The sequence below is a fragment of the Orbicella faveolata genome, unplaced genomic scaffold (assembly GCF_042242905.1).
Source record: "Orbicella faveolata isolate gen_17 unplaced genomic scaffold, um_ofav_v1 contig_3, whole genome shotgun sequence".
Lineage (NCBI taxonomy): Eukaryota > Metazoa > Cnidaria > Anthozoa > Scleractinia > Merulinidae > Orbicella > Orbicella faveolata.
In genome coordinates, this window is record NW_028301558.1 from 9,403,934 (window position 1) to 9,422,500 (window position 18,567).

General features: G+C 37.2%; 1 protein-coding gene across 2 annotated transcripts in view; it reads right to left on the reverse strand.

Moving 5' to 3' along the window:
* Nucleotides 1-1,822: 1,822 nt before the first annotated feature.
* LOC110069503 (uncharacterized) overlaps nucleotides 1,823-18,567 on the reverse strand; it is a 66,672-nt gene continuing 49,927 nt past the window's right edge. Inside the window, exons 5-15 of one of the 2 annotated variants that reach the window (XM_089298010.1) lie at nucleotides 14,821-15,031; nucleotides 12,550-12,645; nucleotides 11,929-12,021; nucleotides 11,277-11,369; nucleotides 10,627-10,719; nucleotides 10,097-10,159; nucleotides 7,286-7,371; nucleotides 6,103-6,319; nucleotides 5,170-5,364; nucleotides 4,308-4,377; nucleotides 1,823-3,018 (exon numbers count right to left, since the gene is read on the reverse strand). In XM_089298010.1, the coding sequence (XP_089154136.1) occupies nucleotides 3,000-3,018; nucleotides 4,308-4,377; nucleotides 5,170-5,364; nucleotides 6,103-6,319; nucleotides 7,286-7,371; nucleotides 10,097-10,159; nucleotides 10,627-10,719; nucleotides 11,277-11,369; nucleotides 11,929-12,021; nucleotides 12,550-12,645; nucleotides 14,821-15,031 (1,236 nt within the window). In that variant the 3' untranslated portion in view covers nucleotides 1,823-2,999. The remainder of the gene's footprint in view (nucleotides 3,019-4,307; nucleotides 4,378-5,169; nucleotides 5,365-6,102; nucleotides 6,320-7,285; nucleotides 7,372-10,096; nucleotides 10,160-10,626; nucleotides 10,720-11,276; nucleotides 11,370-11,928; nucleotides 12,022-12,549; nucleotides 12,646-14,820; nucleotides 15,032-18,567) is intronic. The other variant, XM_089298008.1, reaches the window with a different exon arrangement.

An 18,567-nucleotide genomic window follows, 5' to 3' on the forward strand; every position in this document is an offset into this window, starting at 1 on the left:
TTATTGATCAACATCAGACTTCATGGATTTTAAAATAAAAGGTTATTATAGATATCATGGTAGGATTCGAAGGCAGACCGGCGTCATGATTTCTGGATTACAGCCGGAAATACGTCTGCGTTCGCAGGCCAACGCCATACATGATATGAATAGGTTTGTAAATACACAGCGGAATTCTAGATTAGGAAATTTGAAAATTATGGTTCAACCTAACATTAGTCTATTACTATTCTCGACTTCTGCTCAAGACATAGGATAGAAATTTCGTTCCCATGGCAAATGGCAACTCATTCCTTTGTTCAACTTGTTTCCAATATGTTAGTGATAATTAAACCAGGTCAAGAACTTGACCTTACACCTTTATATGCCTGCCAGATCGTGCAGATGAGGCATATCATTGGAAAAATATAAAAATGGAACGGATTATAGAATACGTAAATGGCCAGAAATTCCTTTAACATTTGAAACCCAGTATGTTACCAAGTGAACAAAATTGTTACGCTAATATTGTGAAACGCATCTAGAATAGTCTTCCTCAACATAATTTCAAACAAACATTTCTGATACAAATTGGTTGGGATACCTTTTTTCGTCATATCTGATCTAAATTAGGTTGAGTTTATGACGTTATTACCTCTAAAATTTGATATATTTGTAAAACTTGAATATCCTCGGGACGTTGGGATGTATTTATAGACAATAAACAGCATTTTTCTTCTCGTTTATACTGCTTGTTGGCTTAGGTAAGACAGATGAGAATTTCGTCGTAAAAGCGCTCGGATTTTCCGAAAACTTCCCCTGGAAATGTCCCCACTATTTGACCCGTTTCGAAAGTTCAGGATTTTTTGGTTGAGTGGAAAGCGCCCTAGGTCTATTATTTGAATGAAATTGTCACGACGTCGAGAAACAATCAAGTATATCGTACTTTAAGTAATTAATCTTTTAGATATAGTATATACCGGAGCAAAGTGGAATTCACAGAATTCGGTTCTGGCTAAATATATATATATATATATATATATATATATATATATATATATATATGTATGTATGTATGTATGTATGTATGTATGTATGTATGTATGTATGTATGTATTTAACAAATAAAGAAGCCTAAGCCGTGTATTATACTGTGATAAAACACGACGAGCATTTGAGAACACGAGGTAAATGTAGAAAACACGAGCCGCAGGCTAATGTTCTCAAATGTCCGGAGTGTTTTATCACAGTGTAATACACGGCTTAGGCTTCTTCATTTCCTTTATAACATAGAAGTAATGTGGCGAAAAACAATAAAACACGCTTTTTCTATGTTTTATACTCTGATAAAACATAGGTTTTTGACCAATCAGAGCGCGCGCAGGGTCCCGTCTATATAAGCCAAAAGTGACATGGGTCAGTTCTTCAATCCCCGACCGCCATTATATCATTCACTTCGTGTGCTTTTTGGTAGGTCATCAAAAGTTATAAGATTCAGTAGTTTTGAGGTAGAATGCAAATTCCAATCTTCTGTCCTCAGATATTACTCCGAACGCGTGACGCAAAACGGCAAAAAAACAAAAACAAAACAAAAAAACAAAGCAAAAATAATACAAACAATTTTCGAGGTGCGTCATGCGTGACAACCCATTCCCACGTACAGCTTGATCTAGGCTACATGGAGGCTGTTGAAAGGCAGTTCTTAGCGCGGCTACAGCTTTCATTTGCAGCCAGCAATTATGATGCAAAACAACCTTCAACGCAGTATACCAGGTTTATGTCAAGACACACATATTTTTTTTTTTTTTTTTTTTTTTTATGAGGACGTAATTGCATTCATGTATTCACTTGTGCACACCCTTTTATTAAATGGATATCTGAGCTTTTAATGTTTTACAAAATGTTCAGTGGGCGATACATGTAGGCTAATGCAATATCCTAGTACAAATTTACCTGTTAACATCGAGTACTGAAATGAGATACGTTCTCTAAGTAAGTGTGGAACAATTAATGATATTTCTTCATCCTGATAGAGAAACTAAAATAGCGAACAGCTATATGAAAAAGCAAAAAGAAACGTCAGATAAACAACTTAAGCCTACATCAAGTATCAGCGGAAAATTGTCCAAAAAATCTATACACTATAACGTACCAAAAAATCTTTTATGGGCTGAGTAACATTCGACACAAGGAAATAATAAAAACAACTAATTTTCTTTGTACTAGCGTAGGCTTAACCCTTTTATGCGTCAACGTTTCTTGAAATAATTTCGTCGCAGGCTTGAGTGGGAAACTCTTACATTACAAAACGTGGCAGTGTCCCAGTTGACACTCAGCAAAACTACTGAGTTTATCACAAGATTTTGTCAGGTGTTAGTTAATCATCTAAACTGACAAAATCCGTTCGCCTTCATTACTCATCACGCATGTCGACCCCATCTTGCTTCAGGAATGAATTTGCAATGCATAGATTTGCACATTTATGGATACTCAGATATAAAATTAACTGCTCTAATCTACATTTAAATCTCACACACCAAGTTTTATTTACTCAGATATAAACTTAACTGAACTAATCTACATTTTAATCTGACACACTTTTGGTTACTTAGATATAAAATTGCCTGCTCTAATTTACATTTTAATCATCTTTTAATAACAAGTTAATACTTCTAGAGTGCTAACTAGATATAACATGCGTTACTTGCCGTACCGAATACATGACTGTACACTCTAAAGCGGTTAGTATTTTGACCTTAGTTGAAGATCAATCAACCGGCAATCCCTGGTGTGCTTTGACTAAAAGACGATGTTTTAAAGATAACTTGCTAACGTTCTTCTACTCTATCACCCTTACTAATATCTCCCCTTTTCGAAATGAATCCAGAATTAAGGAGTGTTGCCCAAAACCGGGTACACCTTTGGCGACTGCTGTTGCAAGACGTATTCGTTCCATGTGATCAATCATGCGTTTCAACCGTTCTTTTGCAAGGCTATAGTATGTTTCCATACTTGGTCCTTTAAAAGCGGAATATCGTTCTGTGGAGCAAATGATGAGGACAAAAATCCTTAATTGTTTAATGTTAAATTGTTAAAACGAATCAACGTTGTGATACTCGCCGATTCGTTCAAATGCCTCCAAACGCCAGGCAATTTTGCATTCAAAGAGGCAAAATAAAAATACATAATTATTGCAGTTATTATGTGATAAACCAAACAAACATGAGTTGTAAGAAGCATTTTCAGTTAAAAGACCTGGCTCTTTCTAGGTTTTTTGGTAGTAAAAAAAGTAACAAACGAGAAAGATAACCTTTAAATATATATCATATTTCTTGCTGTCACTCTACAATTTAAGTCCATTTCGTTGCTCTATTATTTATTTCACTTGGCTTGAATCGTCATGCAGAAATAATCATAGTCAATGGAGGGGAATGGTTATGAAACTTGACAAAAACACAATAGTTGTTTACTCCGTACTGAGGAACTAGCCAATAGAAACGTTTTGGTTACGTAATTAGCTAACGACTACAACTTGTAATATACATGTAATTAACTGGCAACCTGGCATTTCTAACTATTTCAGGTTATTTCAGGTTGTCAGTTACCCTAATTTAATTTAATAATTATAGTACTATGTAATTTAATTTATGAAAAGGAAGGGATAAATAAAGATGTTGTCGTTGATGTTGATGTAACTTGATGTAATTCATGCATAGTGTATGAGCGCAAAACAAAAGATTGTGCACGGAAGTGGACCTTCCAACATAAATCTTGGCATCTTTGTTTGCCCCTTTGATGTTTCCCGAGTTTCATAACCATTTCACTCTAAAAACTATGAAATAATGAAGCTCAAGTTGTCAGATCCAAAAGATCCTTCTAATTATGATGACACTAATATAAATTGCAATATTGACAGGGTGTTAATGACAGACAAAAAATACGCCATGTAGTATCCTGATTGGCTAATTTTAAAGTTTTCTCGTCGAAGTTTATTCGGTTGGCTCGAATTGGGGTTTTGTCGGGTAACTGTTTAAAATGTGTGTAGGGGACTTTTTTAAATTCAAATAATAATACGAGTGTTTGAGTTATCATTTTTCTTGTAATTGCTGGTATAAAATAAGTTAAACGCATATATTTTGATATATTTTTCCGGAAACTTTTAAAATATATTTGGAGAATACGTACTGAGTATATTGATGTAATTATGGTTTTATTTGTATTTCAATACCTCCCTGGTCAAGTCTGAGTTTAGCTCAAAGATATTCATAACGAAAAAGTTTCAGTCATTTATAGTCTTCTTTTAATTTTCTTTTTACTGTGTTACTTACTTTGTGAACGATGTGATCGCCAGCAGAGTAGCTAAAGCATAGCTTGGTGAGTTGTGGATACCTCCAGATCCTTAATATAAAAATAAAAACTAATTGGTTATCCCCATTTTGTCAGACAAACCATTTTCGAACAATAGTAAAGGAAACCGTACAATTAGCCGTTGAGTTGGCACGTTTCATACCTCAAACTTTGTGTTTACCCGGTAGGCCCAATCGGCAACACAAAAATGAAATAAAGTTATAATAAAAAAGTCTATAAAGTCATACCAGATGATTGAATATCGGTCAGACTGTAAAACGCAGACTGCGGACTGCAGGCTGCAGACTGGAGACTGCACACTAGGGTTGAAACGTAGACTGAGGGTAAAATTCAGACTGCAGACTGTGGAACTTTTAAATGAATCGTGTAACCATTTCCATCATTGAGAGCTAACCGTAAACAGGCTAACCGGAGCGCTATTTAGGTTAACCTGAATGATATTCAGTCTAGCGTGACCGGTTTTCAGGCCAACCTGAGTGATATTCAGTCTAACCTGAGTGATATTCAGTCTAACCTGAGTGATATTCAGTCTAACCTGAGTGATGTTCAGTCTAGCGTGAGCGGGTTTCAGGCTACCCAGAGTGATATTCAGTCTAACTGGAGTCCAGACTTTCACTGCGAATTTAGCCAGGTCTGCGGTTTGCATTTTGCCCTCAGTCTGAATTGTCCCCATTCTGCAGTCTGCAGTCTGCAGTGTGCAGTCTGTAGTCTGCGTTTTGCCGCTGACTTGATTGAGTGATTTTAAATACTATGAGATTTGGACAATGACGTCACCAACAGTCACCCTATAGTGAGGCAGACGAACAAATCTGTAAAGCTCACCTTCGTCGTCGCATGTATTCGGGCAAGTTCCTTTAGATTCTTCCGGGCAATGTCCATCCTCCTTTTTTTCGTCAGGTTCAATTCCTTCACACTTGTCTGTCGGAGTGCACTTCCTTTCTACAGTTAATGCTCCACCTGCTCCACAGCAGACGGCTTGGCATTGCCCGTCTTTTGGTTTGTATTCTAAAGTGACTCCTAAAACACGACAGACAATGTTAAAAAAAGATAATTAGTAATTGCACAAGCTGTTTTACTCTTTCAGTGGATGCATTTTTGTTTTGCTTGTTTGTTTGTTTTTTGTGATCAGTAATTCTTGGTATTACTAAGACAACAAAAAGGACACACAACTAAAATAATCCAATCCCATAATCCTTTTAGTATTAGTATCAGCATGGGCATGGGCACTAGCATTAGCACTAGCACTAGCCTCCTCCATTCACTCCTTTGTAAGTAGCCGCGTAAATGATTTTCCATGGAATCTTCTCTCCTCTAATAACCAACGGGCCTACTTTGTACTTCTCAGTGGCGGACCGAAACAGATTCAATGGTAACCCAAGAGTAAGTGAACTTAAATCGACCAACTGCAAGAGGATCTTCCGTGGCGGCACCAAGGCTCTGAAATAAACTACCCCTCCAGATCAGACTTTCATCATCAGAGGCAGTTTTTAAGGCTAATCTTAAGACTTATCTTTTTAAACGTGCATTTGATTTGTAGTTTTTACTTTTTATTTGTAGCCTAATTGTATTATATAGCGTATTTAATTCTTAGGATTTTAACTTTTAGGATTTAGGATTTTAGGTTTTTAAAGAATTAGGATTTTAATTTTAAAGTATTGTAAAGCGCCATGGACAATAAGTGGAAAATGGCGCTATATAAATGTATATTTATTTATTTATTTATCTAATTAATACTTATTTATTTTGTTCACTTACCAGTAAACGCGATGGTGTAGATTGTGTTACTTTCTGTTAAATTAGTAATCTTTCCGTCATTGAGTGCAGCCTTAAACACCCCTTTAATGGTTTTTCCTGACGGAATTCCGGTGTAAAACGACAGTTGTAAAACGATATTTAAATGCGAGGTGCAGTTATCACTCTGTATTATCACGGACTTGATCGGGAAGTTTTCGTCTACGTATACGGTTTTGATCTGGAAAAGAGATCGAGAGAGAAAAAAAAGAAAATGTATTACAGGTAAAGAGCCAGTAATGTGATTTTTTTCTATTGCAAAGTAACAGTTGAAATTCAAGTTTTAGGCGGAGGTAAAGGGAGGGGATGGAAGGCACATTTACGTCAATTAACCCTTGTTACAATCATAGTAATGCTTTTCTGGAAATCGAAATCCTCATTTTTTTTCAGACTAAAGTTTCCGTATCCTATATTTGATAACTAAAGAACTGAGGTAGCCATTTTTCTATCTGAAAGCTAAAGAACTGTCCATATTTCATGCCTGAGGAATGTTTCCAGTTGTTATATTGCACTTCTAATTTCAGGAAAGCCCAGGGGGTGAGGGGGGGAGGGGGTGGTACGTCTTATATAAGCTATATGAGTATGTACCGCTGTGAAGGGTATGGCTTTCAGGCAGTTTAGTCTGAGATAGGGTTTAGAAAGTAGACAGTTTGGTATAGAATAGGGTATCATTTAAAAACGGCTAATGTAAAAATAATTTAGTCTAAAACGGGGTTTTTTAATTACCCGGGGTTCTATAATAGAAATTGAAACTCGGAAGTGACTTTGTAAGATATTGGTTTAGTTAGTTTATGTTGAACTACGATAGTAACAAAGTTTCTACATGGAAAATAGCTAGTCTGGGACAGGGTAGGGATTTTTGGTGCCTAGTCTAGAGTAGGGTTGCCAAATCAAGCTGATCATGGTCTAGTTTAGGATAAGGGTCTCAGTGACCCAGCGGTATACCCCTACACAAAGATTTAAGTGAAATATAATACTAATTAATGACAAATGTTTTATTCTATGCTATACCCATTTCCAGACGTGACTGTCAAAAGGCCACTCTATTTCAGACCAAAATTGTTAATTGAATGTTAAAAAACGGTAATAACTTGCGAGGGTTGCATGTTATTGTGTTGGAACTAAGTACGGTTTTGCTTTTACTCACGTCGATCTGCAAGCTAGCTTTTAAGGCCATCAACCCGTCACCACTGCAATTAGTTGTAATTGTTAACATCAGAATTACTATTGGACCTGAATTAGGAAAGAAAAAAATTATAATGATACAAAAATCAAAACAACAATATTATTTCAATCAGAAAAAGTTCTTGCCCTTGCAGGACCGATTGGTTTGTCTAATTTGCTTATGCAATAAAAATTTAGCGTCACACTTGTTTTTACCATGTAGCTAGCGTAGTGCAACAGTGAATTGGAAGAGATGGAAGCAGTGACGGGCTTGGAAACTGCTTCCACTAATCTTTGTTCTAAGGTTTCCCTTAAGCAGGAATTGCTATCCTTCAAACCTTATCTGTGCTCCGTTTATGAAACGAGGGCGCTTGCGCGCTTGAAGGCGAAAGAAAAGTGGGCAGGGAGGTCTGTACGGGTCCGCAAATGATCCCAGGACCGCAAATGGTCCCCATATTGAACCGCAAATGATCCCGGACCGGAAATGATCCCCATATTGGACGGCAAATGATCCCGATCAAAAAACAGGAATGGCATGGATTTATATCAGAGGAAGGTGAGAACATGTACAAATAATTATGAACTAAAAAACATGTTTTATCATTTTACAAAAACACATTCCACAGTTGCTGTTTTGTTCTTTGAAGGGTACAGATCGTTTTCACTGTCACCCAAATAAAAAAAAAATAATAATAAATCGAAAACCAACCAATGGAAAAAAGCTAAGAAATTGTGATGTACGCTATAGAAGATAACTAAATAAGACACTTTCCAAGTTTTAGGCCTGTGCGTTTCCCCAAACTTCAGATATTCGTCGTAAATGTTTCTCAGAAATTTTCAGAGCCCAGTAAGAAAACGCCATGTTAGTGTACATCCGTGGTACACCAATATGGCAGCCGGAATATAGTGTAAACATCTGGAACTTACTTTGGCTTTCTAGGCGACTGATTATCAGTACTAAACAAATAAGCATTTACATAACTACTTTTCCTGATGCTCTAACTTCTAAGAAGGCTCAAAATCATGAGATAAGTATATATTTTTCAACAAACTCGATCGTAGCCTAGTGCCACGCAACCTCCATAACCCTGAAATTCAAAATGCTCTGCTTTTCAAACGAAGCACGCTAATTGTAAACAGATATAAATATACCGCCTCTTATACCTGATGAGGATAAAAACACGTCACGTGAAGACGATCTATTGAATTAGAAGTCTTAGAAAAACACATACTTGTAAACATTCGCGAAATCCTGTTGGCGATAGTATCAAACATCTATCAAACAGCTAATTGTCAAAACGAAGCCCAAGCCTTGGCCTTGCTTGCATGGTCATGAAGCTGATCTTCATAACTATAGCTTGGAATTTTGGCTTCTTATAAGACTCAAGTAGTCATTTCCGAGGAATTAAAGCCAAAATACGACCAAGGAAAAATTACATAATAAATTTGTTCAAATTTCCAGTGCTACACACTAGGTGTTTTACAGAGTGATGAAGCGTTGTAGGCTTGTGGGTCTACTCAGGTGACAGCGTCGTCTGTAATAGTTGCTTCATGGTTAGATTTTAGTTTAAAACCTTAGACGAATGGCGTTAATGGCTGATAAAATGTGATTTAACTATAACACCGAAATATCAATGTTTAACAAAGGAGGATATGTAGCGTATGTTGCACTGATCATAATTTTACTGAGAATTGCAAAGAAATGTAAGCCAAGTCGTGTTTTGATGACTGAGTGGTGATATTCATAACATCGTAGTTAGCAATAAAATTTAGTCGAAAGTATGAAAAAAAAAAAGCAAGTTGTAAGCCATGATAATTATAAGATGGCTTTAATAAAAACATCGGTATTCACGTACGTCAATTCCCTATCCACACCATCCACACCATCCATGCCATTCCTTATTTTTTAGTCGGGATCATTTGCGATCCCTATCGGGGATCATTTCCGGTCCGGGATCATTTTCGGTCCAATTTGGGGATCATTTGCGGTCCGGGATCATTTGCGGTCCTGGGATCATTTTCGGACCCGTACAGGTCAGCGCCTGCGCTTATCATGCAGCTTTAAAGCATTAGTGATCACAATTTCAGGCTTTTCCTAAAAGGCTTTTGTCATCAGTCTGTTGTCCCAGTTATTTGGTCTTTTGATTGGACATTACTGCGGTAACCATATTTCAAAAGGGTCTTTTACCGATAATTGGCATCATTAGCAAACGATTTAAAACAAGACTCCCGTGCATGTTTCCTTTTCTTGGCTACAACACTGCTACTAAACGAACTTTGCATGTCTTTTTCTTTGGCCACAACACTGCTACTAAACGAACCTTGGATGTTTTTTGGATACAACACTGCCATAAACGAACAATGGATGTCTATTTTTTTTGGTTACAACACAGCTGCTAAACGAACCTTGCATGTTGTTTTGGTTTCAACACTGCCATAAACGAGCCTTACATGTGTTTTTGTGGTTACAACACCGCTGCTAAACGAACCTTAATTGCATGTGTTTTTGGTTACAACACTGCTATTAAACGAACCTTATATGTTTTTTAAAGTTACAACACTGCTACTAAACGAACCTTGCATATTTTTTTTTATTGCAGCACTGCTACTAAATGAACCTTACATCTTTTTTTGTTTACAACACTGCTACAAAGTGAACCGTGAATGCTTTTTTTAGTTGCAACACTGCTATTAAACGACCCTTACATGGTTTTATTTTATGGTTACAACACTGCTACTAAACGAAAGTTGCATGTTCTTTTTGGTTACAACACTGCTACTAAAAGAGTCTTACCTGTTGTTCGGGCTACAACACTGCTACTTGGATGGACGGTTGCAATAGTGCTTGAAGATTCATCTGAAGTTAGGGATAGATTACGTGTAAGAAATCTTAAAATTACAAGAATACCTTCATTCGAAATACCTAGACTTTGCAGAATTTTGATTGGTGCATGGAACTTAAAACAGAAGTAGGTATTAGTAGGTTTTAGGTGTTTTGCCTTTGTTTTGCATTCATTGTTTTTTGTTTTATTTTGCATTTATAGTGTTTATTTCGACTGTAGATCCAGTTTTTATATTTACAACGCTGCTACCAAACGAACCTTGCATATTTTTTGGTTACAACACTGCTACTAAACAAACCTTGCATGTCTTTTTCTATTACAACACAAGTACTAAATGAACTTTGCATGTTTTTTTGGTTACAACTTTGGTACTAAACGAACCTTGCATCATCAATGCGCTTTTTTTGGTTTCAACATTGCAACTAAACGAAACCTTGCATTTTTTTTCTGTGTTACAGCACTGCTACTAAGTGAGTCTCACCTGGTGTTGAGGCTACAACACTGCTACTTGGAGTGGATGTCGTTTGGGTGGGTGTAGTAGACATTTCTGTCATCATAGTGCTTGAAGATTCATCTAAAGTTAGGGATAGATTACGTGTAAGAAATCTTAAAATTACAAGAACACCTTCATTCGAAATACCTAGACTTTGCAGAATTTTGATTGGTGCATGGAACTTAAAACAGAAGTAGATATTAGTAGGTATTAGGTGTTTTGTTATTGTTTTGCATTCATTTTTTGTTGTTGTTGTGCATTTATAGTGTTTATCTCGACTGTAGATCCAGTTTTTATTTACAGCGTAAACATTGCTACTACACGAACCTTGTATGTTTTTTGGTTACAACACTGCTATTAAACAAACCTTGCGTGTTCTTTTTCTTTTAAAACACGGGTACGAAATCAACTTTGCATGTTTTTTGGTTACAATTTTGCTACTAAACAAACCTTACATGTTTTTTGGTAACAACACTACTACTAAATGAACCTTGCAGGTTTTTGCTTTTGGTTACAACACGCAGTGCTACTAAACAAACCTTGCATCATCATAGCGCTTTTTTTTGGTTTCAACATTGCAACTAAACGAAACCTTTTTTTGTGTGTGTGTTACAACACTGCTACTAAGTGAGTCTCACCTGGTGTTGAGGCTACAACGTTGCTACTTGGAGTGGATGTCATTTGGGTGGGTGTAGTAGACATTTCTGGCATCATAGTGCTTGAAGATTCATCTAAAGTTAAGGATAGATAACGTGTAAGAAATCTTACAACACTGCAACACTTGAATCATTGCTACTTAATGAACCTTGCATATTTTTCTGGTTACAACATGGCTAATAAATGAACCTTGAATGTTTTTTTTTTTGGTTACAACACCTGCTACTAAACGAACCCGGCTTAAATCTTTTTTTTTTTTTTTTGGTGACAACAATGCTACTAAACAAACCTTTCGTGTTTTTCTTCGTTACAGCACTGCTATTAAATTAACCTTGCATGCTTTCCTTTTTGGTTACAACACTGCTACTAAACGAACCTTGAGTGCTTGTTTTTTTGGTTGCAATACAGCTATTAAACGAACCTTACATTTTGTTTTTTGGTGACCACACTGCTACTAAACGAACCTTGCATGTTGTGTTTTCGGTTGCAACACGCAGTGCTACTAAACGAACCTTGCATTGTCATACGCTTTTTTTTGGTTTCAACGTTGCTAATAATTGAAACCTTGCTACTAAACGAAACCTTGCACGTTTTTTTGTGTGTGTTACAACACTGTTACTAAGTGAGTCTCACCTGGTGTTGAGGCTACAACACTGCTACTTGGAGTAGATGTCATTTGGGTGGGTGTAGTAGACATTTCTGTCATCATAGTGCTTGAAGATTCATCTAACGTTAGGGATAGATTACGTGTAAGAAATCGTAAAATTACGAGAACACCTTCATTCGAAATACCTAGACTTTGCAGAATTTTGATTGGTACATGGAATTTAAAACAGAAGTAGATATTAGTAGGTATTAGGTGTTTTGGTATTGTTTTGCATTCATTGTTTTTTTTTGTTTTGTTTTGCATTTATAGTGTTTATCTCGACTGTAGATCCAGTTTTTATTTACAACATTGCTACTAAACAAACCTTGCATGTTTTTTCCTATTACAACACAAGTACTAAATGAACTTTGCATGTTTTTATGGTTACAACTTTGGTACTAAACGAACCTTACATTTTTTTTTTTTGGTAACAACACTGCTACTAAACGAACCTTGCATGTTTTTGTTTTTGGTTACAACACGCGGTGCTACTAAACGAACCTTGCATCATCCTGGCGCTTTTTTTTTTGGTTTCAACATTGCAACTAAACGAAACCTTGCAGTTTTTTTGTTTTTGAGTTACAACACTGCTACTAAGTGAGTCTCACCTGGTGTTGAGGCTACAACACTGCTACTTGGAGTGTATGTCATTTGGTTGGGTGTAGATGACATTTCTGTCATCATAGTGCTCAGTGAGGATTCATCTAAAGTTAGGGATAGATTACGTATAAGAAATCTTAAAATAACAAGAACACCTTCATTCGAAATACCCAGACTTTGCAGAATTTTGATTGGTGCATGGAACTTAAAACAGAAGTAGGTATTAGTAGGTATTATTAGGTGTTTTGGTATTGTTTTGCATTCATTGTTTTTTTTTTTTTTGCATTCAGAGTGTTCATCTCGACCGTAGATCCAGTTTTTAACATCATGGAAAACTATGGCTGTAAAAAATTTAAGTTCATTTGCACTGCACCGTAGTTTAAAATCTTGGTAACAGCTTTTATTATCCAACTCTGCTTCGTAGAGTACAAATAACGCGCGAAACGAGTACAAATATCACAAGATATTTGTACTCGTCTCATTCCTCCAGGCCGTATGAAAGGTTAAAGAACTTGGCAAGTCAGAATTTTGGGACAAGAAATCTTTGGATAATAAATCACTTGTTAGATGTTTCGGTGTGTAGTATCGCGGTATATTTTTACTCGTTGTTTGTATTTTGACTCGCCCGTCGCCCTACGGGCTAGTCAAAATACAAACAACGAGTAAAAATATACCGCGATACTACACACCAAAACATCTAATAAGACATATTTACTGTAGCAAATAATGGATTATTGTATTTAAGAAATAGGCTGGAACCGAACTACGAACACATCGATCGAAGAAATTAAGGTGTCTACTTAACCAATAGATTCCATGTTGCCGTGCGTCTGTTCAGTAATAGATCACAGATGACGTCACAATGTGGGAAGAACAAATAAGTGGCACACGAGCCGACAGCCGAGTGTGTCACTGATGTTCTTACCACATTTTGACGTCTTCTGTGACCTATTACTTTATTTTATATTATCAACTCTTGATAAGCATGATAAGACACAACTTTTGGCAAAGTCCAAAAAAAAATTCTGTAGGTAGGGTTCAGAGCCACCTTAACTTTTCGAAAAATTAAGGTGGCTCTAAACCCTACCTACAGAATTTTTTAAACTTTGCCAAAAGTGGCATCTTATCATGCTTATCAAAAGTTGATAATATAAAAAAATTTCACCGCGCCGTTTTTGAATTATCAGCCCCTAAAGCTGTAATTACGTGGGTTCCTAGGAGGTTATACTGTTTCTATGGCAACCGATTGTGTCAAGAAAATGATAACAACCTGTTCACTAATGATTGGGCAAATTTTTAATACCATGATTGTAGCATCAAGTGATAAAAAGTGGATATAATGACCCATCAATATCTAAGTGTTGGAAACTGTTTTGAGCCACCTTAAATGGCTTTCGATGCCAGAAAAGGTTTGCAATGAAAGCTTGTTCTGAATTTTATTGTCGTCAAATCGCTAGAAAATTGTCTCTAAAATTCCCGTTGTGCATTACTAACCTCGAAAGGTTGATACAAAGCAGTTTTTTTTGGGGGGGGGGGGGGGGTCTGTCTCTGGATGCCGAGTGCCTTTGTTCAACCAGCTGATTCAACTCCTGCTCACTTATGGCGAGGCCTGGCAAAAAACTCGGTAGCTCACAGGAATAAAATTCCTCATCTCCGGAAGAATTATTACATATTTCCATATTTTAGGGGAAGAAAAATAGGAATTATGTTTTACAAAGTGTCAACATCGATGAAAAAAATTGCTAAGAAAAAGTACAAACAAACAAACAAATTGACGTCAGCGTGCAACCCACGGGCAAATGGATCGAGCGTATTAGCCGATCAGAACGCGCGCTTCGCTAAGGCTATGTTATAATTGTTAAAATGTTGTCTCTCTTGGCAGACCAAAAGTAAGACCAAAACAAATTGGACATAAACTATTAAGAGTCCCAACTGGTAGGAGGCTGGCTCTTTACAACAACGTGGTCGATGAGTTTAACTCGGAACTACCGAAAACAAATCCAGGTATTGTTAGGGAAACGGATTTGAACCAGGGACCTCCAAATTTCAAATCTAGCGCCCTAAACCTCTCGGTCATCTGCCTCCTCGATTCATTCCTTTTTCAGTAGTCGCGTAAATGATCTTCCTCTGAATGTTCTCTCCTCTAATAACCGGCAGGCCTACTTTGTACCTCTCAGTGGCTGACCGAAACAGATTCAATGGTTACCCAAGAGTAAGTGAACTTAAATCGACCAACTGCAAGAGGATCTAATTAATACTTATTTATTTTCTTCACTTACTACTAAACGTGTAGATTGTGTTATTTTCTGTTAAACTGGTAATGTTTCCGTCCTTGAGCGCAGCCTGAAACACCTCTTCAATGGTTTTTTCTGATGGAATTCCGGTGTCAAACGACAGTTCTAAAGTGATATTTAAAGATGAATTGCAGCTAATACTCTGTGTTATCACTGACTTGATCGGGAATCCTTCGGCAATGTATACGGCTTTTGTCTGAAAAAGAGAGGGAGAGAGAAAAAAAGAAAACGTATTACAGGTGAATAGCTAATGTGATTTCTTTCGACTGCAAAGTAAGAGTTGAAATTCAAGTTGTGGACGGAGGTAAGGGGAGAGGGTGGAACTTACATTTACCTCAATTACCCCTTGTTTCAATCATGCGATGGTTTTTTGGAATTCGAAATCCTCATTCTTTTTCAGACTTAAGTTTCCGTATCCTATATTTGATGACTAAAAAACTGAGGTAGCTTTTTTTTCTATCTGAAAACTGAAGACCTGGGCTAAGCCCATATTTCATGCCTGAGGAATGTTTCCAGTTGTTACACTGCACTTCTGATTTCAGGAAATCCCAGGGGAGGGGGTACTCCCATATATAAGCTATATGGGTAGGTGCTGCTTTGAAAGGCATGGCTTTCAGGCAGGTTAGTCTGGGACAGGGTATAGAAAGTAGACAGCTTTGGTATAGAATGTGGTATTATATAATCCAATTCGTAACGCAATTACGCGATCAAATAAACAACAGTAATAACAGAAACCATATAATAACAGAAACCAAGACATAGCCAGCGGGTTTTCGGTTTGCAATATCCTTTGTTGATAAATGTCATCGCTTGAGTGTTATCTGTCTCAACACAAACACGTCTGTTCGACCAGCGGGAACCCGAGCGACAAGCGGCGAGAAGGACCGGGAATAACTCTAAAAAATTAATATTGGAACAAAGGGAATGATCAATGGCGTGACCAGCTGTACACCAGTTATGAGGATATAACGACATATCGTAGTCTATAAGGGAATTGGGGGCCGAAGCCCCCGCAAACCAATAATCGGAACAAACGGCCCCATAACCGAGAAAAGATGGGTCCGTTTGAAAAACGACAGGATGCCGAAAATCGAGCATCAAAGAGGAACTGTTGCCACCAGTTAATGTCCGCACGAAACTGAGGATTGAGGCGACAACGATGTGGCGAATGCTTAAGCCTGTTAACACAGTCAATGACACGCCGCCAAAAAGTTTTACCGCCATATACAACGTGACACGCAAAGTTAAGAGAACTTGCGAGAGATTGTAGATGACGTTTGGAAGTCAAGGAACGCTACAGGAACACAAAACATCCTTTCGACACTCGAACAGAAAAAATGAGACAGAACTCTCCAAATATGTTTGGAACTTACAAGACGCAAAGAAACCGTTTCTTGAATAAATGGAAAATTCTTAAGAAATGTAAACCCTACAGCAACACTAGCAAAAAATGTAGTCTTTGTTGGAATGAAAAGTTCATAATCATCTGTAAAAAAGAACTGTGTAGCCTCAACAGAAGAAACGAATTAGCAAGTTCATGCCTCCACAGAAACCGATATGTACTTCGGAACTTTAGAGTAACGTAACTTAAATTAACGACACAGAATCCCTCTTATATCATGTTTTTGTTACCTAGCAATTCTTCGAATAGTTTCAAATAGCCTCAATGTGACGCATATACAATAGCAACCAAAGTAAAGTATAAAACGATTTTTATATTTACATCCAAGTAAAAGGGTCCAAGAATGCATAAGATAGTGATAAGGACGCCTAAGATTGTTAAATAATGTCAATCTTCGGAAGCTTTGGACAAAGATTAATCATAGGTAGGAATAATATTAATGCTACAGAGGATTAATAGGAATCCTCTGTAGCATCAATATTTATCAAATTAATATTAATATTAATCAGATTAATATTATTCTAAGATTAATATTAATCCTAATTGATTAAGGCACGGCTCAAACCTCAGTAAAGGATTATAATAATCTATTACTTAGCTCTTATTAACCAAGCAGGAGGTCTGTATGGGAGAATCTTGACCGAGGTCGTGAGTACAGACCGAACGCAGTGAGGTCTGTACACACGACCGAGGTCACGAGATGTTTATTATATGGCAAAGAAGAAAACTTTAATCCGTTTAATGTAACTGGCCGGTTTGCTGACATTTTGCTACCAAACGGAAATAAGCTTAACTTAAACCTGCCGAAATTTGCTCGTCCTCTTTACTTTTATTTTTGTTGTTGTTGTCATCAGGCTTTTTGGCACTTCCATTAGAATAATCATTAGGATTAATATTAATTCGATTAATATTAATCCGAGTTGTCCTGTCAAAAGCAGGTTTAATGTAATCATTAAGGGAGTTTCCCGGTGGACGACTGCAGTCAGTAATAAGGCGGGACTTTTTTCCGGAATCTTTTTAGGGACACGACCGATGGCATGAGAGAGATTCGCCCGAGATTAAGTTCCTTAGCAAATAACTCGTCCAGTTCAGGTTTGAACTCGTCGCAGCTGGTAGCAGTAGTATAATTCACCGCGTCATAGCCAGCAATGCCTGAAACATCCGGCTCTTTCATTAGCTTGAAACCATTTTGCAGACCATCGAGAATAAAATCTTTGTTGGAATCAAGAGAGTTCTCTTTGCCAAGCGTTGAAATTCAGGGGACATTCCTCAGGCGGAGTGAAAATAGAAGCATCGAAGGAGGGCGCAAACGGGGCATAATAAGAGCGAAACCTTCATTTCTTGTTGTTATTGGGATTAGTATCAGTGGGAGTCCCAGTGCAGGTTTTGCTTTTGTGAGAGGACTGTGAACAATGAATGCAAACATGCTTATACCTGCACGACTGAAGGTTGGGGCAACCACCAGGACTAAAGTTCCAGCGAAAGTAAAACTCGTCGGAACCAGATGAACGCCGTTCTGTTCGTGGTGGTGGTGGTGGTGGTGGTGGTGGTGGGATAAAAATAATAATAACTTTATTTAAATGTTGATGTATTTAGCACTAATGTGCTAATTGGGGACACTGTAAATAAATAAACATATCTTTCAAATATAACATAAACTATAAAGAATCCCAACTGGTGGGAGGCTGACCAGTTGGCTATTTACACAACGCGGCCGAGGAGTTGAACTCGGGGCTACCGAGAACAAATCCAGATAGCGCTAAGGCGGAGGATTTGAACCAGGGACCTCCAGATTTCAAATCCAGCGCCCTAAGCTACTCAGCCACGCCGCCCCCCATAAAATGGTACATGAGATGCTGCTGTATTGTAAATATCTTTGCTAATTTGCCAGTAATTGAAACTTATTGCTTCAGCTTATAACTAAAAAGATTAATAGGCCTTGATAAATATATCCCGAACCAAACTTTAAAAAAAAGAAACAAACAAAAAAAAAAAAGAAATATAAATTTTTCTTCAGGCTTGTTTAGCACACTGTTTGTGAAAGTTAGAAAAATCAGCAAAAGATTAACTGATTCATCGTATTATACATTCATTGTATTATTTCCTACTGCAAAGCAAGCTCTTTAAGAGCAATTCTCCAGGAAAGTGAAGCAAAGTTGGAAATGAAAAATTTTAACAAACCTTCAATTTTTGTGTGGAGGTAGGTTACCTTGGGGGATAAACAAAAACAACCATATTTGGATCGGCAGATGTATCGTTGCCATGGTAACCGCACTAGATGAAGTCGGCCTCAGGACCATGTTTTGAGCATAAGTTCCTCTCTCAAAAAG